Genomic DNA, 23,152 nt, shown 5'->3' with positions numbered 1-23,152 from the left:
CAATGCAACACAATGAAAAAAATCTAGAAAAATCTAGTATCTTTAGTTGCTACTTAGACTATAGCAAACAAAAACGCAAATTTTGCGTTTCGTTAATGTAAACCGGTACGACATGAGGCCTCCTGCTCTGTATACATTTGATATTTTTATTTATTTATTTTTATTATTTTTTTAAAATCAAGATATACTGCCTGCAAACCTGTAACAGAACTTTGAAGTCAAAATGAAATAACATTATATTTTAAAATGAAAACCCGAAGAAGCAGGTGAATGTGTGCTAAACGTACAAAAAATCATTTTATCGTAGGATCTAGAGAATACTGAAAATATTTAAAAGACTGCTGAAGTGAACTTCCGAAACTGTACTTTAGATGAAAAATGCACATCATTAAGTAGAAAAGTATGTTTTGTTGTTTTATTTCCCTTGACAGAAACCTACTGTACATATTCTTAAAAAGTGATGCCCATTCTACGTGTAAATAGGGCAAAAAATAAAGTTGAATGAGAGAGAGAGAGAGAGAAAGTGTAATGCAAGGTTTTATTTTATAATAGAAAATATACAGATTTTAATTGGCACAAGATCAAAGGAAAGAAATTTTCTGTCTCCCTCCATCTTTTGCAGTGTTGCCATGGCGCCACGAGAAGTCCGTACAGATGACAACAAAGATCCACTAAGCAACCATCTTAGTGTGATTGTTGTAGTAGTCGTTTCCCTGTGGGAAGTTCTCCTGATGGAGCTCATCAGTCGTTGAAAGTAGAGCGAGAACTTCCATCCGTGTGAAGGCAGTTGCTGTTCCTGTTCCCATTTTAAGCTGCAGGCTTCTCCTCGGTGACAGTGGTGACGCCAGACGCGACGGAGGCTGTGTCGGATTCTGGCTCGGGGGCGCACGCCAAGCTTGGGAATTTCTTGTAGAGGGCAGCACGGTATTTTGGATGGCTATTAAATAGAAAAACGACAGAAATCATTCAACAAAAGCAATCGATTTTCTCTGAAATCGATAGATGATATACATAAACTCATCTTAGGAAACGAAGTTAGTAATAAAACGACAGAATCTCCAGATTAGGATACTTTTTAATAACCAAGTTCACTATCCTGTTCTCTCCCCTTCACACTGTTGTCAATCTACTAATGCTTGATGCTAATGAGCTCCCCCCTCCCCCCACGCAAACATCTGCTACTAAAGAGTTTACAAATAAGAGCGACAAAACTTCAAAATGATATAGAAGGAATGCTACAAGTTATCATTATTATTATTATTATTATTGTGAAAAGCAATCAATGACATTATATTTTAAACATAATGTCGTTCAAATGTTCTCCCTTGCTTTGGTGAGTGGGATAGATTCTAAAGTTTAATTTTGCATACATATTACGTGATGAATTCGCAATAGTGCGACCAGTGTTCGCTTTCAGTTCACGAATTGTTCGTAGCTTATTCTCATAGTCTTTAAACTTAAGATAGCCATGTAGAAAATAACCCTAGGCGAGAGATCACGTAATCTGGGCGGTCAGTTCACTTCGCCATTTCCCGACAACGCTTTCGGGGAACTTTTCGTGCAAAAAGTCCGGTGTTTGACAAGTTGTGGCGAGTTCCACTGTCCTAATGAACTGTGTATCTCTCGATAGTTATTTACTGCTCACATCTATTAATTTAATTTCGCCAATCGGTGTTGCCAAAACACAGTTTCAAACTTCATAATAATTATATAGGATGCCTTAATTCCCTTAAAATTACCACCTCTATCCATTTTAAATTGATTAACTGTTCTCAGGGTAAACACAATTGTGTTCAATCTAACACTACACTCTTACCTTACGGTTAACATTTTACATCTGACGCATACGCATCCATTGAAATGGGTACGACTCTTGAAGAAAGGTGTTCAGATAATTGGCGTCACCGCATTTAAAATCTTTAAACAGTAATATGGATTGTGTGATATGTTGTTTCAAACGTTGCTTCATTCTGTTTCCAAAAAAATATGAATAGTATCGAGAAAATTTGCTTGATTTCCCTTTAAAGACTGCCATTTATTTTTATGAGTATCATTAAATTTAATATTTCAAGATCAAATTTAAGAGAACGAAATTTGAAAACAAAGTTTTTTCAAGCGATATATCAGATTACTTAGGTTGCTATTCAAAAAGCCGAGTGACGTCATGTTCTTGATACACCACTAGCGGTTTCATGATTACTTGTGTGGTGCCAACATCAACAGTTCTTAACTTCAGTATCGTGTCTTGCTTCCTTCCTTCTTTAACTCTTACTGATGATCCATATTGCCTGCACTGATATCACTCAACCTAAGCCAGCCTCTCTATTGTTGAATGAAAGTGTTTAGTATGGAAAATGAACATCCTCTACTACAAGGTACTACAACAAATGTGCCTAATCTTACAGAAAAAGATTTGTTCAAATTTGATGGATGAGATTTAATACATTCTAATAGGACCAGTTTCAATAAATTCCCAAAAGAACATTTCCAAAAATATTGTGAGCTTCCTGGAATCCATATTTTCAAAATATATTCTTGACTATATTTAGTTCTAAATATTACAGTATAATCCTTGAATCATACATTGAAAAAATTCTCCTAATATTTTATAATCAATTTTGAAATGCTTGTCTATAGTATTAAACTTCTCAATCTAATAGTTAAAGCATGCAAACTTGTTAGAAACAGATACCAGTTACCTTATTCCATAAACAATGGGATTGTAGACGGCGTTCGCCTTGGCAAATAATGAACTCCAGATGCTGGCCAATGGTGTGATTCTGGCGCTCTCGAAGATTCCTGTGTAGTTGATCACGAGATAAGGTGTCCAGGCAAAGAACCACAACGTGATTGTCATTAACGCCACCTATTATAACATAACAACCAACAATGTTTACTATTCTGGATAATTCTCGATTGTATGATGCGTAATATATTTTAACTCTGTCTATTTCTGGATATAACAACAAAAAGATTTGTAATTGATTAATATGGACTAACTACAGTGATTGGAAGACAAATAGCCTCTTAACTATCAGCAATACTACGGATATAACTGAAGCAGAAAAGAATGAGCATGTTTAAACATCTTATATTGATAACAATAAAGCAAAGTCCATTTTCTACCAGATATCACAATAGGGACAATAGACCTATGTCTATCAGATTATATCTTCCATAGATTCAGCTACTATAAGAAAATTCACTGTCGACTCCACGTTAAACCACGCAGTTCTTACCTTGCCACAATGGCGCCACAAGCAGTAACACATTCCCGCCATCTATACATCAACATACTAACTACTTACGAAACAGCAACCAGATCAGAGTGCCACGTGGTGTCATTATTGTCAATTGAGAGTAAGTTAAAGATTATTGATCATATTTTGCAATTGCAATCATTATTACAGATAAATATAAGTGAGTTGGAAGTAACAGAATAACGACATTAAATTAGTTTTAAACATTATTCAATCAAAAGTTTCCTATTATAAATAAGTTAAAAACTGAGTACAAGTCTGAACCACGGAACTTGCATTTTTTTTTTTTTTTTTTTTTTTAAGAATTGGATTCTTTATAGAACCGGAAATTACTTAAGTTAGAGATGACAGTTCGGGAGTTGGGCGTTGCATAAGGCGCTAGAAACGCCCCTGGTCGTAACAAATCCGTTACATATTTTTTATTTTTTTATTTTTTTAAATAAATGATGTAAAATAAAACATTAATCAATACAATATTTACATTTCAAATACTCTACAGATTAGTTAAGCCATTAGATATATTGAATATACTGTATATATTTGTATTGCAACACTTTGTAAAAAAAAAATATATCATTTTGTTTTATTAACAGTGAAATAATTTCGTTTCATTTTAAAAATGTATTCCTTTCTGCTCCACTTTTGTCCGAAGTATTGTTGAGAAAAAATCATCTTTAATTTCTAAGTAACGGAGACATGAATTGTAGTAGGTAAATATGTAGATTAACACGTGAAAAAAAATTAGTTATAATTTCAAAAATCTTCCTTGTGAGGTATACATACGACAATATTTTATTTGTAGCTAATAGGAATACATGTTCGAGGCAACGATTTATTTAACCGTTAGCAGTTTTGGAGAAGAAGAAAATGTAGAAAGAAAATTCAGGCAATTCCATGGATGTTATAAAATAGTTCTGCCCATCGTATCTTCATATGAACTCAGTGACTCCCCCCCCGTAAAAAAAAACGAGCGTCGTCTTAGTAGACACGTCTGATTGGCAACTTGTGTTTCATCCATGATTTGGCTCGAAGCGATCTTAATGGCGCGGAGGGGCAGGGTGGGTGTGGCGAAACTGTGTCGTATGACTTCACGATTTTGTTGTATAGGCAGATCCTCTATTTTATAACATCCTTGGGCAATTCATTATAGATACATGTTTGTAAACGTTGTTCATATCAAGATATTCAAAAATAAAATATGTGTACTGTTGTATAAAGATTAAAAGATAAAATTGAAGAACAGGGGTACGGTATAATAAAAATACTTTGTGGGCCCTTTATTCTCTAGATTCCTTGAGTAATCCTTGATTAACTGAATAAATAATCTCTTGAACAGTAATTCATTGATTGAATAGCCTAGAGTACTTGAATGGTAGTGGGTCCTTGAACAGAGAGTTAAGAAAAGAAATTGTCAATGTTTCGCGTGGAGTAATGGGTTATATGGAACAGAAACATGGACATTACACAAAAGTGACCGAAAAGACTGGGGCTTTCGAAATGTGGGTGTGGAGAAGAGATAATTAGCCCAGTCGAAAGGAAAATGATTAAATTGTTAGAAATGTTTGGGAAGAAAAGAATATTTTTAGATAGAGAAAGATAGACTGATTGGGACAAGGGCTGAGAAGGAACTGTATCATAAGGGGCGTGCTAGAAGGTGTGGTGGAAGAGAAAAGCGGAAAGGATGAAAGAAGCTACAGTTAATTGATGGTATTAGAACAGATAAAGAAGCACCTAAGACGAAGAAATTAGGTTAAGATCGTGCTACCGTGTCGTGACAAAACGCTGTAACTTTGGCGAAGAAGTGGGTGCACCGACATTGCGCAAATTTTCCCACGCTTATCTGTTGACACAGATAAAGCCTTAATGAGCAGGCAACAAAATTGGAAATTGCGAAAAAAATCTTGTGCAACGTTGCCATCATTACCATAAGTATATCGACTAATAAAAACAGTCACCAAAATGCAAGTCGTTTTAACAAAAAAAAAAAAAAAATACAAAGTAATGGATAACAATAGCATTTTCAGTCATCTATATTATATGTGTGCAATGGCGTCGTTAGAGAGGGTGACTGGGGAATGTGTCCCAGTCATTCATTTTCCGTATCATATCTAACTGTAAGATTAAAACTGTAAGAATATAGTTATTGAAAGCAAATAGTTTTGAAATACTGTAAGGAAAACAAACATATATAAAATAAACAATATATATAAATATTTCTAGAAGTTCTCTTGAAATATCGTGAACAGACGTTCGACCAATCAGAAATAAAGATTTGTCTATATCTTCCAGTTTTGGCCAATCAGAAACAAGCACTTGTATACATATTTCAGGTGTGTCTACCACATATCTTAATAACTATCCTTTCACCTTTCTATAAATGATACTTAGATTTGCATTTGCGTCTTAGTTGTTCTTAGGTGCTGTGAGAAACATTTGTTATATATTACCTAGGTATTATCGTATAAATTGTTACAAGAATGAGTGGTCAGTGTATTAGAGATAAATAGGGCCCCTTGGCAAGAAAGCTCGCCCCCTTGAGTGATGCAGCAACTTATATCTACGTGTACCTCCTACATGCAGTTAGAATTCTAAAGCAGCATGTCGAATGTTGTGTCTCGCCGCGGTTTTCAACGAACTTAAAGAGTTCTGGTTTGGCCAATGGCCACCAATTAATATTGCTACCAAAGTGTTTACCATCCTCTTAGGTATTGATTAAGACCAAGTTTAAACTATACTAAGTTAAAACTATAGTAAAATAGTTTTTTTTTTTTTTTTGATTCTCACAAAATATATCGTAACATAGCATTTCACCTAACGATATGACACTACAGTCTTGTTTACTATTTTCTTTTCTGACACTAATCTTATTTTCTTTTCAGTTTTCTGTGTGAGTTCAGCGGGTTAGAAGTATTTGCAGATGGAACTTTCACTTATGCTCCTAAGCATTTCACACAGTTATATACAATACATGCATATAAAAATGGATATTATCTACCTCTATGTTTTGCATTTTTGCCGAAGAAAGACAAGAATACGTATGTGGCCATGTGGAAGATGATAAGAAACTTAGACAGTAGATTCGACTTGAAAATCATTTACGTTGATTTTGAAACAGCTGCTCACGAAGCCATCAAGAATGTGTTTCCAAATTGTGACATTCGTGGCTGCAGATTCCATTTGGGACAAACATGGTGGCGGAGGATTCAAGCCGACAATGATCTGCGACAAGCATATATGGATCCAAAATCTGAACTAGGTATTATTGATATTATTATGGTATATTATTCTTTATTATTAATTTAATAATACCATGTGGACTTTGTTTTGTTATATATTAATACAGAATACAGTTGAAAATAGAATCTTATTCTGTTTGACTGAAGAATCTTAATTCAGTCACCATTCTTAAAAGCAAATAAACTGCTGTTCTAATAATGTACGAAATGAAGAAATTATAAAGCCAACAGTAAGATCCATCAATTTCACTACTTTCCCAATGCTTGCTTATTCTAACAAATTATTATTATTATTATTATTATTATTATTATTATTATTATTATTATTATTATTATTATTATTATTATTATTATTATTATTATTATTATTATTATTGCTTTTCTTACAGGTTCATGGATAAAGGCATTTTTTGGGTTGCCATATTTACATCCAACAGAAGTATCAGATGCCTTTACTCAACTAATATCAATGACGCCGGATGATACAGGGCATAAATTTTCCGATTACGTCCTAGAAAACTACATAGAAGACGGTTGCAAGTAAGTAGCTTCCTTTTGAATTTCATCTATAGTAGCACATGCTTCAATAACTCTTAATACTGCAAAAACTGTTGTCCTAGTTTGAACACAACATTAATGGTTGTGCTGATATGGTATTTTCTCTCAATGCAACTTAATTATAGTGAAATTTTCTTCTGTCTTCATGTAAGACGTAGATTAAAATGCAGGTTTTGATAGTTGTAAACAAATTACGGACCAAGACTATAAATATTTCTTGAATCTAGTGTTATAAATGTTTTAGTGTTTTATATAAATTGTCAATAATTGTGTGCATGAACTAAGGATCTTTTTATTTTATTAATTTTAGGTATCCACCTGTCATGTGGGCGTCTATACCATCCACGATGCGTCGGACGACAAATGGACCAGAAGCTTTTCACAGACATTATAATAGTCAATTTTACTTCCCTGCTCCTGATATTCATACGGTGATTTCTGCTTTGTTAGAGATCCAAACGGAATATGCCATGAAAATAACGTCCATATTAAAAGGAATTTCAAAGGCCCAAAGACCAGCAGAAGTCAAAAGGAGCGAGTTTGTCATGAGGAAGTATGCTGAGTTCAGGAATTCGCAGAGAAACTATGAGAAGGCACGTATGACATTTTTAAAAGCTGTAGGATTTAAATTTCAAGCATTCAAACTGTAAAATGAAATTTTCTGTAAATAAGTATGTTGCTTTGTAAATATTAGAATGCAATAAAATATATCTCATAAAGGAATAGCTTTATACATTTCATTTCGATGCAAAATTTCACACAATTCCTTAAATCCTGTTGTTGGCAACGTCGCGGCGGAAATTTGCGCAATTTCAGCACTTTCTGCTCCTCGTTAATAAGACATAAATTACTTAGATTATCAACGATCTAATCTTTAGAAAAATTTGCGCAATGTCGTTGCACCGGAAGAAGTTTTGCGAAAATGAGCCTTAAAGTTTTCACCCGAAAATCTGATCTGTATCGTGTAGAAATAGTGTATCTTGACTTTGGAAACACGTGGTTACATGTAATGTTACGTAAATGCATGTTGTGTGATTAAATTTGGTGAAAATTGATTGGTTGACCATTATTGCCTAGTTACACTGGTTCTACACGATACAGATCACATTTTCGGATGAAAACTTTAAGGCTCATTTTCGCAAAACTTCTTCGCCAAAGTTACAGCGTTTTGTCACGACACGGCAGCGTGGTGAATGAAAGGTATTCAGTTTGCGGCAAGGAACTTGCAAATAATGGCAGAATACCTGTGAAGATTCTTGATGATGATCAGATATAATGGATAATTACTTACTGATAAACATTAAAATATACAAGTCGTGGCCAAATATACCTAATTTAACTTTTAAACTTTCTTCCAGAAAATTCCAAACACTTCTTTCCAATATATAACTTTTTTTGAAATTTTTGAGTTTTACGTCCCACGGTTATACCGGTTAAGCTAAAGGAGACGGTGATGATGAGAGATGAATGAAATGGTGGAATGAAGAAAGTGCGAGGAAGCGGGAGAACCCAGAGAAAACCCACGCACACGGTGTTTGTCCACCACAAAATTCACTTGGCGGGTTTTGAACCCGAGAACCCTAGCACCAGAGGTGAACGCTCTACCACTGAGCCACCGCGTCCCAATATATAACTTTTGTTCCCTCAAAATATCAAAAAGTAGCATGTGAAAACACAATATGTATAAAACAACCACAAAATTTACAAAACATCAAAAAATGGTCACCTTATTAAACTTAATGTATTTCGAAGATGCGAATAGAATATCCACCAAAATTAAAACAACTTGTCCGATAATTTACGTCTACTCATAACCTTCCCCACACTTACCTTAGCCAATTTGCATTCCGCACTGGTGTTCTGAGCGTCTGATGACCTGAGGGAGGCAACGTTCATTTTCTTTGCCTGTTCTCGCATGCTCTTTTCATGAGCTGCCACAGCCTAAAACAAGATAATTAAAATGAATCACTGGCAACAACGTTTTGTCGCAAAAAAGAAAACACTATTTTACTTCCTTCATTGTGAATTTACGAGTAATTTAAAAAAAAATCTCGAAAAAAACAATTTTGCGTCTATTTTTAACCAGTAATTAGGAAGGAACAAAGGAGATAACAATTTGAATAGTAATATAATGGAAGGTGTACTCCGAAAACAAAAATAGCCCCTGAAAGTAACGCATCATGTAGATCGAGACAAAATGTAAACCAGTGATACGCATGACAAGAGCCTTCAAACCAGGAATGTTCTGCTCAAAACGGGACGTAGGATAACCCTAGCTATGCAGTGAGACTGCAATATAGAAATGGTAGCAAAATAAGGTTTAACAATAATAGTAACTGCAGCAAGACACGAAGCCTTGCGTGGGCTAATGGTCGGCAACAGTAAAAATGAAGTTGAAAAATACGTTGGCCCAACATCTGGAACATACCTTCTGATACCGCAAGCCACTACATTGACAAAATAGTAAGTCCTTTGATACCGTAAGCCATTATATTGGCATATGCAGAAGGCCCGATGTGACATGCGACTGGCCGGTTGCGAAACGGAGTTTTTGGTTCGTTTGGGTGTCAAATACCTCTTCACACATAGTAATAAAAATTTATACTAATAATACTAATAGCATTAGTATTAGTATTAGTAAGATTACTATTAGTATTAGTAATAATACTAATAATAAAAATATACTAATAATACCATTTCCTCCTAACACCTAAACCAAACAGATTTCTCATTGAGAAGGTTGTAGCTACATTTCAAATAAAATTATTTACAAACCAAATTGAAAACGGGGGTAATTCCCCCAAAGCTTATCCTTTTTTTCTAGAATTTTCGGATTTTGCCCCCGTGGCCCCCCTAAATTTGAAACAAAAATCATGAATGCCACAAAAAATTAAACTAGAGACCATAGACAACAAAATACTTTTTACTTCATGTCCCTATGCACAATAGAAGTGATGCTATACGTTTTTGTTTCATACACTATAGACTATTAAAAATCATTTAAATGGCCCGCGGAATCGCGAAGCATACTGGGTGTTGGCGGCGGTATCAGGAGGGTTGTATTCTGTCTCCATTTTTTTTTCTAACGGCAATTGACTTAGTTGACAAATACTTGGCAAAGCGTCCAATTACAAAACACACCAAATGTTGACAGTTGGATAACTTACTGTTTCCCACTGTTGGGCCTACTGTGTGTGTTGTTGGAAGGATATAGTTTGAAATTTGTTACATTTTGGTTATTAAATAGTTATCTAGTGCCTCATTTTGAAATATTGTATAATAGAACTTGGAATAAACGTAAAACATCAATACAAAATTTCTTCAATGTTGAATTGTTGTAGGAACGTGTATCCTCTATTGATCTAAATCAAAGAAAATTTCCTTTTAACCATCATTCAATGGGAAGTGAATGCGTACCTGAACGATGTAGAAGTAGGAGTAGATGATGGTAAGGAGTGGCATAAAGTAGACGAACACTGAATAAACCAAGATGTAGCTACGGCTCGTCCAGTCTTTGGCCAGGTAGTCTGTGCCACAGGCCGTCATGTTGCCCTCAGGAACATACCTTCAATGTACAAGAAAAGTCCCAACTACTATTACAACTTACAAAACAAGTTTCGTCATAAAAAAATAACGAGTTAAGTTTCACAACATGTAAGTACTATGGGGATAAAAAGCACAGAGCAATGTGGGATAAAGTGCAACCTATTTTGAGGACGTTATTCAGGGCTGCCAACTGTACGGTTTTAACAACTCAGATACGGGTGTACGGATTGCTATTCAAAATGTACAAATCAACTAATAATTCTGACACTGGTTTTAACATTTTCTTCATTAAGGCGCTGTCGTACCTAAAGAAATGGTATGACTGCGGAAATTCCGTATATAAATATTGTGAACCATTGAATTTGGAAAAACTTCTCAATTGTTCTGATGTTACTGATATTTTGAATCATGTTAAAGTTAACGTAAACATTGACAAGCTGTATTCGGAATTCACTACTTTAAAATAAAGTGCAAAGCGAAATTGATCAGTGTTCTTCTGTTAGTTATAAATTGTTAAAACATTTTCAAGCAATACACTACTCAACAGGTTTGCTTAATTTAGCTGCAATTGTATTGATAATACCTGCAAGGAGTGCATTTTGTGAAAGAGTGTTTAGTATGATGAGAAATGCTTGGACTGATGCAAGGAAAATTTACTGAAATCTGAACTAATGGTAAAAATTAACTTTTACATGACCTGCAAAGATTTTTACTCTTATGTAAAAAAGAATCCTGTTGTATTGAAAAGTGCTAAAAATGGAACCAATTATAAGTTTAAGTCTGTTCAAAAATAAATGTTAATTATAGTTTCAAATCAACCTTATTTTGTTTCCTTAACAAGTATTACTAAACATAGTTTTTTTTTTTTAAAAAAAAATGTACATATTTAACTAAAATAAGGTTCTAATTTAAGGAAATTGAATTTGGAGGACTCAAGCTGTGAATGTACGGGTAAGCAGGTTTGAATAGTTGACAGTCCTGACGTTATTGAACCAATAGTCCACGGCTAAGAATGGAGCGCTCACCATATTTGTAAGAAAATTTCAATACGTCAATACGCTGTTCCATCGTAAAGCGCCCCTATGACTATCATGCGCTCCATTCCTGCCCCTATGACTATCATGCGCTATTCGGTGCTCTGTGACTACTAAGCAAAAAGACAACAGATGAAAATCGTGTAGCGTTCAGTGCTGCCAACTTATTAGAAAACAAATGGCAGGCATGTCAAGAGTTGCGTTCTTTGTGCGATACTCTTTACAATTAGAATAAAATAAATTATATTCTATTTGCTATACTACTTAATTTCACATGTAAAATTGAAATTCTTAATGTTCCTAAAATCTGATTTTCTTTTCTTTTTTTATGATTTGGACATTCAAGTGAAATTTTCATTCAGTTTTACAAAGTCATTTAATTTGAGAATATCTAAAGTGTACCTGTTCCAGCCGAAGAAAGGCAACAAAGTCCAAGTAAGTGCCATTACCCATACGAAGAAGATCCGCAAGAGGGCTGTCTTATTTGTCATAGGCTTAGCCGACAATCCCTGTTGAACAGAATAAATTTAAAATTTGATCTAAATATTTTGTACATATAACATGTCACTTGAGTTCTAAGAATATCCTAATGTTCTAATTCTTTACTTTTTCTTATTATTAATAAACTAACACATTTAAATTTCTTAGATTCCTGATGGATATTTTCACTGTACATTGTAAGATAAACAAAATCAGAAACATTGATTGAAGAAGCTAAGCACTAACTTGGGATGTGTTTTGATACTCCACAGAATCTCCCATAATCTGATGTAATTCCGATATTAGTCTGTAATGCTCATAGAAGATTCTTTCCTCAAGAAAATAATTTTCTTATGTTTCAAATTTTAGAATAAGATAACAGATCTTTTCGAAGTTAATTTTATAAAAATAACTCACTTACATTTCGAAATATCGAATATTTTAATACAAGGTAGGAAATTCCCCACATACAAGATTGCATAACAAAATAATATGTCCCAGCAGTGTTGCCACATCTGAAGATTTAAAAGTAGCGATGATGTGCTCCAAAAGTAGCGGATTTGAACTATTTGTAGCCCAAACATAACAATGAATTGTTTTGCAACTAAATACTTTTACTAATGATATATGTACAGATCTTTATCGAGTTAATGGGAATACTTGGATGTATACTTCAGATGTGTAGGTTGGCAACGGTTAGATGGCGACCGCAGCTACGAGCAGTTGACGGTGGTATGCTAGGGTGAATTCATATTGTGTGAGAAGCAATAGAACTACAGTGTGCAATGAAACGAACAGACCGCGAAAGTGTAAAGAAATGATCTTTCTGATTTTCGAGGTAACACATATTAGTATAAGTGTTTTATGAGCTCTGATATATAGTTTACAAAATTTACAACACGCTTTTTCACTGATATTCCTTAAGTCTTTAATTCGTTTGCTATATTCTTTATCTGTAAGCCATGAATTTTAGAAGTTGCCATTATTGCTACTTCACTTACTCATTACGTTAATGTGGATGATACAGTGAATAATTAACTTTTGGAATTTCACGTTCACATTCAACTAGTAGCCCTAGTCGTTAACTGAGACAGCAGCACAGTCAGTGATATTGCAACAACGCAAACTCAAAGAAAATTGTACTATTGTCAGATCTAAAGATTAAAAGGAACTGAAACAAAAACTGAATTAGTATCGAACATGTTAGTCTGACATGTATAAGTAAAACTACCGTTCATTGCGAGTAGAATATTCAACAAGGAAACCTATATAAAACTCATAATGATCTGTGATCTTATAGGCCTACATGAAAATAAAAAGAAAATATTGCGTACTTTTAAGAGTCATAGCCACCAGATAATTAAAAGTACCTCAAAAAGTAGCGTGTCGCCCAATTTGATATTTGGGAGCGAGAGCACTTGAAAAACCGCTCAATCCGCTACTTGTAACCCAATCTACCAACATTGTGACCCAGGTTACGGGATAAAGTCCCTTCCCAGCATGTGAGACATAGGTAGTGTGAGACATTACCTACTCAAACAACTATTCGGATTTTTGTCCGAAGGAGTTCTTCCGCCGGAAATGAAATCCAGAATCGCACTCGTTCGACATCTGATCACGAAAAAGTACTACGATCATACACGTTTTAAGTATGTTACAACATAGAGATATCTGAAGCATGATATAGAAAAAGCTCAAACGACTAAAAAGAAGTATATTGTCTGGGCCTCCAATAAAGTTACTATGTTACATTAAGTTTATTATTATTCAGTAACAAAAAAATTAAAAAATGCTATACATAAGAGTGACATTCCACTTAGTTGAGTTTTGCTTACTCAGGAAGGGAATGAAGTACAGGAACGTTTTTTGTTTGATTGTTTGTTTTTCATTACATACACCAATTGCTAATTTATGTTTACTAAATCATATTGCAAGACCGGGATAAAACAGTGGTCATCACGGTATATTATTATTATCATTTAAAACAGATAATTGAATTTAGTTCTGATTAGTAAGGGTAAGTTGGCTGGTGATAAAAGTAACAGCAAATGTTGTCTGAATGACAGAATGCAAGTGTAATGTAGTACATAATTTAAACATTCGTATACTAACGGAAATTTCAATCTGGGAAACGTTCAGTGACGTACGTGTATTTTACGCTCTTCCGGTGAAAAAGAAGAATGTTGTAGTGGAATTTGTGTTGATTACAGGTTAGATTAGATGGAACCGAAACAGACTGATTTCATATTATCCATTCCATGAACTAAAAACTTAGAATCAGAAGAACGAAAGAAGATTTTAAATTATTTTAATGGAAAGAATCTTACCTTGACAATGACGTTGTATCTATCCAAAGCTATCATCGTCATTGTCCAAATGGAGCCACATCCGAAGAGAGAACCCAGCATTCCATACAGTTCGCACATAAATGGTCCTAAAGTAAATAAATTATCAATGAAATATTAAGATAGTTGCTGTTACATAGCGAAACTATGAGTTATCGTTCTATAGCATTTCACATATTTAATGTTTTAAATAGGTCACTTAATAACCAATTTCTTGCACCTAAAACTACTATACACCTAATTTGAATTATGGGAATAGAGTTCAAGTATACAGTTACGAAACCAGAGAAAATTGGATTCTACGCTACTATGTAGGTCCACATCTCATATACCCTCGCTGCTCAAAGGGGCGCTAAATAAAATAAAATAAAGTAAAACTTTTAAAACAGTAAAAACAATTTGTCAAGAAACGTCTGACAATATATGTATACATGTGAAGTCCTACGCTGGTGAAACAAATTTACAGCTTCGTTATTACGTACATATAACATACCACCCAAACAACATAAATTCCTAGCTCAAGTTGAAGCCAGGGTCCCACATCATAGGCATATACGCTAACCATTATAAGGACGATTGACGTATGTCCCTGAGAGGGGACGCCAATTTATTAGGCTCTGGGTTCAATTCAGTACATCCCTGTGAGGGACATGCCAATTAATAAGGGCTGTCCCTCTTCGGGAGAGAGCCAATTTGTAAGAGCATGAATTTAAATTATGTATGTTATGGGATTCGAACTCAAATGCAAAGCATTGGTTATACTATTATCCGGTGATCGATACGCTATTCAGGACCACAAAAGTTACTCATTGGTAGTTACTGGTGAACCCTAATTACAAGTTACTGACAATTTATGGATAAAGGAAGAAAGCGGAAACCGTATGTAGACCAACACCCATAAGTATCGTGTTCGATTCCGAAACATGTCTTCACGTAGCTCGGGAAAATATAAGGTTAGGGTACAGTCCTGAGTAAAAAAAAAGTTCTAATGTCATGTGATAAACGTATATCATTTGGCTTCTAAGGAGCAGTGGCTTTAAGTTGTTTAAAATGAATGGGACGCCCGGCAGACGTATTCTAGTTAACTTTACTTAATTTCAAGAGATACCTATTTACTATAAACAAATTAATTAATTAATTTTACAATCTGTTATAGTATAAATTTCATTACAGTCTATGTTAGGCACCTTGTGATATTTTGGGTTCAGAAACAGTATACAAATAGAATAGCAGTATGTAGCTCAAAGTAATTACTTGTGAAACTAGGGTAAGTTTGCTTGTGTATTTAAGTTAGCGAATAAGCAGTGCTGTAGTCCTAAAATTTTCAGAGGGTATACGCTGCTTTGTGATCATCTATGGTTGTCGTAAAAGACATGGAAGGTATTTTTATTTAACAATGTAAAATGCATGTATTAATTAATTCAATTAAAATATAAAGGGTACACTACTATTTTATATTCTAAAAACATTTCATGCTATTTTCTTGACGACACTCCTGACTTAAATAACATAAATGGGTATAGGTATGAAGAAGGAACAACTCACTCTGAGAAGGAACAGAAAAATCGCCCTAGATGTTGCCAGAAATAAGAAAATTGTGCCCAAATTTAACTCTATTTTAGTTTAGAAAAAACAAACAAAAAAAACAGGATAGTTTAGAAAAAATTGATTTTTTCTCATGAAAGCCCCTGCTTACCCCTGAAATCTCATGCAGAAATATAAGAGAAAAATGTGATGTAGTCATTTTATTACTGGAATCATGGCCCGATTAAATAAATAAAGCAAAAGTAGGAAGTACCATACGTTTTGAAGCAGAAAGTACAGTTCACAGATAACGAGAACCCTAAAACAGGGGTAGCCGGGAAAGGTCAACGAGACGGTCAAGTCCATTTTCGGTTTTTGAGTTGTGGTCTGTACCTAGATGTCGTATGCTACTCCGGGTAGTTATCTGTGTGCTATTCCGTGGTGTCATTTGAAACCCCGTGCGAAAAGTGGGCGAGCTCATACCTACGTCACACTACTTCTGCTAGGGTGATTAAGCAGAGGGTATACTGCGTGTACCCTCGACTACAGCCCTGCGAATAAGCAATGACTAGTAACTCGTCCTTTTTCATATTTTACACAAGTACGATTGAAGAAAACATTGAGCATATGCTGACCTAGGATCCATGTCTCGTAGTAGCAGTTGATGACCATTGCTGGTGACATGGAAACCATCATGAGGAAGTCCGAGAAGGCAAGGTTGACGACCAGAAGATTTGATGGCGTCCGGAGGGGTTTCGTGGAACAGAAGATGTAGATTACCATTCCGTTGCCAATCACAGAAATCACTCCTAGAACTCCAATCACGAACCCTAGCATCGCGTGCCAAAGCTCGTTCATTGGAGGAAACTGTTTCCTGTACAAATACATATACAAATTATTATTATTACTACTATCGTCACCCATAATCTGACAGAATGCATTCCAACTCTGAAAAAAATGTTTAGAAAATCTGACGAGTGTCTTTCTGAGTTTCACGTCCCATGATTATGCCCTTTAGACTTTACGGTAAGTGAATGATGATGGAGGAATTGGTTGAATGACAGTGTAGGAATAGACCAGTAGATTATAGAAAGTAATCACCAAATAATCAAACCATAAAGGGAGGAGAAAGTGAAAGCTACTAATACATAGAAGCTTACCATCAGTGTTGTAATATGACTAACGTATTAGACTCTTATGCTAAAATTCATGATTTGAATATTCGTATTCGAAATAAATTGGAAAACGGCATGGAACGTAATACACATACAAAAGGATATTTCTTTAAGTTATATATGAATACTTTTTAATCATTATCTAGGTCAAGGCGCAAAATTTCAAAGTCAGATGCACTCTTCAATCCAAAAATGATGGTCGCCAATATCTCTCACGTACAAATTATGAGAGCCTCCACCTCCCATGGCCTTTGGTTTGACAAAGAAAGAGATTACACTAGGTCATAAAATTTCAAAACCGGACAATTAGAGTCACGATAATCAATTTTGAATTGGACAATTCATATACATGTTAAAAAATATCGTACCTTAAGACTTCACGTTTATGTAACGCTCTCTCTCTCTCTCTCTCTGCACTGAAGTACCAGTTATCGATTACAGTTTTCGGATCAAAGTCCTTAAGTGAAGGGCCATTGACGGAAATTCTGAATTTTATTCCTACTAAACACTGGTCGTCAGCTCCAAATTTTTAGTCGTCAATGGCGACCTGGCGACCGGAAATTTTGCCCCCTGATCTAGGTATACTGAATTCATAATAAATTAATATAGCGTCGTTTCAAAACAAAAGCCTGCAACATTACAATTATTTACAGAAGTGATTCTCAACCTAATTCCTATTGCACCCCATTTTATCACATCCTTTTGCTAGCGACCCCTTTATAATTTAGGTTTGTAATAAATTTGTATGGGACTTTTAATACACCTATTGCGGAGATCTCACGATATTCATCTATTGCTATAATAGTAGAATCCATTTCTTGTATATAATGGATACAGTAACTTCCCTAAAAGAGAATGGATTAGGACCAAATTTGGTCAGTTCATTCATATTACAAATATCGAATCCGATCCGTCATACTGTTTTAAAATCGAGGCCGTTTGAAAATTTTAAAACTTAATATCTTCCTTAATTTTGGATCATGTAATAAAAAAAATAGTGATTTCTAATTTTGGTTTTAAAAGCTTGGACAGTTGTTAAAAAGTTATTGAGTATTTTAAATGACTTGATAAAGTGTGTCACGAAAATTGAACCAGACATTGCTGCACTAGTAAAATTATACCATGCTCAGGCATCTCATTAACTTTCATTTCAAATTCAAAAATATGCTTATCAGAACCAAATTTAAAATATTTTCCGGTATTAAATTCTAATTATATTTATCTCTTCCGTTCATCTTCGCGACCCCCATGAAACCCTCTTGCGACCCCAGGTTGAGAAACGCTTATTAACAACATTGGTGATAATGCTTGTGGAATCCTTTATATATTAAGATCATCAGTTTTTATTGTTGTTGTTGTTTACACATTTGAACACATTTGAATGTATGTACAGTGTTTAATCACTATATGATTACACCATCAGCAAATTCTGTTGCACAGTAATTATTTATAAGCATTCACAATTACAACTTTTGCGATAAATTATATCTTCTTCGAGAACTGTGAAATCCACTTCACAGATATACTAATCCGATTCTTTGTAAGTTAGGAAGCGTTCCTTTGTACATAAATTTAAAATCTTAGCTATTGGTTGAGTGACAATTTGCATGAATTAGAAGTAAACCCATACCTTGCGCAAGAAATTTCAGTAGAAATCGATTTTTTTTACAAGAAGGCTCAAATTTGTCATTGATAATACATAAAAATAAATATTTTCTACGAAATATTATTTAGTGATATAACATTATTTTCTAATATGGTTTTTGATGGAATCGGAAAGGAGAAAATTTCGAAAATATAAAATACAACACTTCAAATTATCATTGAAATTATATTCATTTCATTACAGATATTTATTATTTACTCTAAAAGCTCCTGATAATTGTGTTGGTATTTGGAAGTATTTAGAATGTACAGTGACTAAACTTATTTATAATGATAAATTTGTTTACACAAAAAAGTATACCTAAACCGAAGCCTTACCAGTAGTCGTCAACCAAATATCTCATGTCCGCTGGAACAGTGTCCACCACGGAACGGTTCATTCCGTAGTAGTTGAAGCTTGGTTCGTTGAGTAAAAGCGTCATCCTAGAAACAAACAGAAAGAACAAACAATTAGTAAATTCAACATAGATTTAAATAATTCACATAAGCAAGGCTACCTTTCTTTCTTATTTCAATTTCATAAACATTAAATTGCGAGAATATTATTTCTTCAGTATCAGCGCCAGTAGTGTCTGAATTTGGATACTGTACATCAAGTGATACGTCTAGTTACGTTTTCGATAATGCTTGAATTTGATGCATTATCACTGTTACACAGAACTGTAAACATTTTTGTAGCAGTGTATTTATAAGACGGCGCTGGGAGAGGCTTAGGCTCACGAATGGGCCGTTACTGGAGTATTTACGATTTTGTTTTGGGGGGCTTTTCTAATTTTCGGGGCGGGCTTTGCCTGAAAATATGAATTTTCTGCAAGATATTTCATTTACTTTACGTAAGTAAGATTTCGAGGGGGGATTAAGCCCGGAAGCCCCCCCTAAATACGTCACTATATAAAGACAAATACAGCTGGGTTCATATTGGATTGGGTTCTTAAGAGCCTGACATACTAAAAATAATACAAAATTTGACATTTTTCTTTTGCAGTGAAAGGAGATAACGAAATACAACTTACCACAATCATAGATAATGTTATTCTGCAACAGAAAATATTAACCTGAAGAATTTTCAGTGTTATCATACATAGAAATTACAGTGTTGCCAGAATAACATTTTCCCAAAAATTTAAGTTAGGGCAGTGACTAGAGGAACGAGTTGTACTGCATTTCATTACGTATCATGTTGTTTTTGTATCCAGGGAACTACTTTTTAAATAAGAGTTGTATTTAGTTTATACTATAAAAAATAGTTTTAACATACAGTTATTAAAATTAAATAAAAATGTTATTTAAAAAATAGTTCACAGGATACCAAAACAACATGATACGTAAGCAAATGCAATTGAATTCGTTCCTCTAGTCGCTGCCTTAACTTAGATTTTGGGGGAAATGTGATTCTGTTAACACTGTGATTTCTATGGGTGGCAACATTGAAAATTCTTCAGATTCATATTTTCTGTTGTAGAATACAATATATATAATTGTAGTAAGTTGCACTTCATTTTCTTCTTTCAGTTATGACAAGCAAGCAAAAGAAACCTTTTGTATTATTTTTAGTATATCAGGCTCTTAATATTAAATAAGGTACCACAATATAAATGTGACGTATGTTTTTGTAACGTTGGATACTTTTATTTATGTTAGATTTCAGTAAATTAAAATGATATAATTTTAATTGATATGGATATAAAATGTATAAAATGTTTCCTGTAAAATTTCTATCCGGTCACTTTTAAAACAAAATTGAAGAATGCAGGTAAGTGCCTACATTTGACATGTTGGTTTGCTTTGTCGAAATTTATAGTTTTCTGAGCCTTTTGCGCGAATTCATTTAAATAAAACTTCGAAGAGGCTAATTATTTTACTACGAATGGAAAGTATAAAATACAAACCTCCATTGAAGTTATTCATAGAAGCAATTCAAATTTACATTTGATATTTGAGTTTTCTTCTGGGCTCATTCAGGTTTGCGTTTGAAAATGAGTTAGTTGTAGCACAAATGTATGAGTGTAGAAATAAATATTTGAGTCATCCATCTGTTATAAATGATCGCTTCATGCAGTTCCCAAAATATACAATTAGAATTTAAGCCATCTTTCTCATTTCCTGTTATTTCATCAAATAGATATTATGCCCTTGTCGTTTAGTTACTATCGTTTTTCTTTGTTAATATCATGAAATGAAATGAAATGACAGCTTTGAATTTTAAGTCCCACGGTTATGCCGTGTGAACTAAAGGAGACGATGATGACGAGAAATGAATGAAATGGTGGAATGAAGAAAGTGGGAGGAAACGAGAGAACCCCGAGAAAACCCATGCATGCGGTGTTTGTTCACTACAAAATCCACCTGGCACGAGCTGGGATCTAACCAGGAACCCCACACACCAGAGGTGAATGCTCTACCACTGAGCCACAGCGGCTCTTTGTTTATATCAATTTCAAATTCAATTCTAGGATCTAGTGCTTAAAAGAGCGTTGTTGTCTGACTTAGAATAAAAAGTTGTCAGTTATAGAAGGATTTAAAAAACTTAGATTTTTTAGTTTTCTGCATTAAATTCTTAAAATTTACATTTTTTTTTAATGGTGGAAACTGGCAAAAATACAGGAGTCATCTCTACTTCGTTATAGGTTGAAAAAGAAAACAATTTAACTTCCAAAACAGGGATGCAAATAACCACTCACCTACTCACCCGGGGCGAGTGGTTCATCGGTGCGGGCGAGTTTATAAACCGTAAAGACTATAAAAATCACGATTGAGATATGGGATGTGAGCTAGTAGCTTTTTTCTTGGGCTAGTAAAATTGTGTTGCTTATTTACATCCCTGTTCTAAATCATGCAAATTATTTGATTCTCATATGAAGAAAATTTAGTGTATCAAGAAAACGTAAATAATAGAAAAGCACTACCAATATACAAGAAAGGTTCCCTAATGTAGACTAAACATTTGAATTGAATTGACTTTTTAAAAATGTGCTAGTAAACAATTTTAATCGACATTGGATAATTTTATTTGCTAATAGCTAAATTTATAGGCTATTAGTTATAATTTACACATTACAAATTAAAATTTATAACAGTAATAAAGGAATAATCGCTTGAGTTCAATTTTTATTGTTAATGACCCGCTATTATTATTATTATTATTATTATTATTATTATTATTATTATTATTATTATTATTATTATTATTATTATTATTATTATTAAAAGAAGTATTTCTAGCTGTCATATCGAAAACCTGAGAAAAATTGGTGACAAACGTGGCTATATGAATTACATATGCTGCTTTCGCATGGGAGACCCGGGTTCGATTCCCAGGGGAGGTAATGTGATTCGAATCCAACATTAAGCTGTTGATCCACATTTCATATAATCTCGCTGCTGAAAGGGATGCTAAATTCTAACTCAACCAAAAAAAATCAAAATTGGTAAAGATGAGAACTTTTACAGAGGCACTATAACCAAAGATCCGGCACTATTCATTCACTAATGCATTTGCCTACTTAAACGTCAAATTAAGCAAAAGGAATTAAATTGCGTGAACATAAAATGCGTAAAGGAATTTTTATAACAAATACTTGCGCTAATAAAGTGTAACCTCAATAATTTCTTTTGACCTAGTCTCAATTGTAATACGTCTTGATGTTGCATATGGCACTATTTTAGTCTAGTTTTTGCCATTTTCATGGGAGAATTACATATCGCTGATGCACAAAAGTATTTATGTATGACCAAGCGGAAACCGTGTATGAGGGAAAGCAACTATGTATAAACAAAAAGAATACTTATTTGTCTGAAATAGTGTCCTAGAAGAAATAGTTAAAAAAAAAAAAGCTTTATAGCAATGAACACAATACATTACCTGGATGGATATCACAGAAATACGACACACAGAAAACTGAAGAAAATCGTATGAAAAAAGAACGAACTACTTCAGTTAACCCAGCTTCGGAACCAAGCTAAACATCCAACCCTCTCGGAGATGGCTCAATGGCCGACATCAAGCAAACAATCTTTTATATACCTCCGACAAAAGGATTATATCTTTTTTCTTTTGTTTTGTTTTTTTAAGGATTTCAACAAGTTTTACACGAAAGAATTAAGCAGATTTATTTTAGAAGGGACAACATGTTTCCGGGGCATCGTCTTAATACGTTACATGATTCTAAGAGAAGCCTTAGACACAACGCCTTCTTAACCCTGAAACACCAAACAAATTCACAGGCTTCCATCTTAACAGGATTTCGGTTTAAAATTGTGTTTGCGAATCGGTTATCTGTTTACATGCTTTACGTAAAATACAAATTTCTGGATAGTTATTTACGCAAA

The 23,152-nt window shown here is 34.1% G+C and overlaps 2 protein-coding genes across 2 annotated transcripts; one reads left to right on the top strand and one right to left on the bottom strand.

Moving 5' to 3' along the window:
* Nucleotides 1–525: 525 nt before the first annotated feature.
* Nucleotides 526–22,809, bottom strand: LOC145693701 (rhodopsin-like). The gene is made up of 9 exons (XM_081769973.1): nucleotides 22,686–22,809; nucleotides 19,142–19,246; nucleotides 16,619–16,857; nucleotides 14,442–14,548; nucleotides 12,037–12,143; nucleotides 10,472–10,619; nucleotides 8,885–8,995; nucleotides 2,700–2,866; nucleotides 526–937 (listed from the first exon to the last, which is right to left on the bottom strand). Exons 2-9 carry the CDS (start codon nucleotides 19,243–19,245, stop codon nucleotides 808–810), a joined length of 1,113 nt encoding a protein of 370 aa, XP_081626099.1. The 5' UTR covers nucleotide 19,246; nucleotides 22,686–22,809; the 3' UTR covers nucleotides 526–807.
* Nucleotides 6,463–7,727, top strand: LOC145692037 (uncharacterized). Its single transcript, XM_081767331.1, has 2 exons — nucleotides 6,463–7,036; nucleotides 7,365–7,727. The coding sequence occupies exons 1-2, from the start codon at nucleotides 6,966–6,968 to the stop codon at nucleotides 7,702–7,704; spliced, it is 411 nt and encodes a 136-aa protein (XP_081623457.1). The 5' UTR covers nucleotides 6,463–6,965; the 3' UTR covers nucleotides 7,705–7,727.
* Nucleotides 22,810–23,152: the final 343 nt, after the last annotated feature.

This window comes from Thermobia domestica, chromosome 8 (genome assembly GCF_964235325.1).
Source record: "Thermobia domestica chromosome 8, izTheDome1.hap1.1, whole genome shotgun sequence".
NCBI classification, from domain to species: Eukaryota; Metazoa; Arthropoda; class Insecta; order Zygentoma; family Lepismatidae; genus Thermobia; species Thermobia domestica.
This window is presented reverse-complemented; position numbering and strand designations above follow the sequence as displayed.

Bases quoted from the DNA above. Each gene is read 5' to 3' on its own strand.
- LOC145692037 (XM_081767331.1), top strand. From the start codon at position 6,966: ATGACGCCGGATGATACAGGGCATAAATTTTCCGATTACGTCCTAGAA. The intron at 7,037-7,364 runs GTAAGTAGCTTC...TATTAATTTTAG, and splicing joins TACATAGAAGACGGTTGCAA to GTATCCACCTGTCATGTGGG.
- LOC145693701 (XM_081769973.1), bottom strand. From the start codon at position 19,245: ATGACGCTTTTACTCAACGAACCAAGCTTCAACTACTACGGAATGAAC. The intron at 2,867-8,884 runs GTAAGTGTGGGG...ATGTTATAATAG, and splicing joins CGGAATGCAAATTGGCTAAG to GTGGCGTTAATGACAATCAC. The intron at 938-2,699 runs GTAACTGGTATC...TCTATTTAATAG, and splicing joins CCCATTGTTTATGGAATAAG to CCATCCAAAATACCGTGCTG.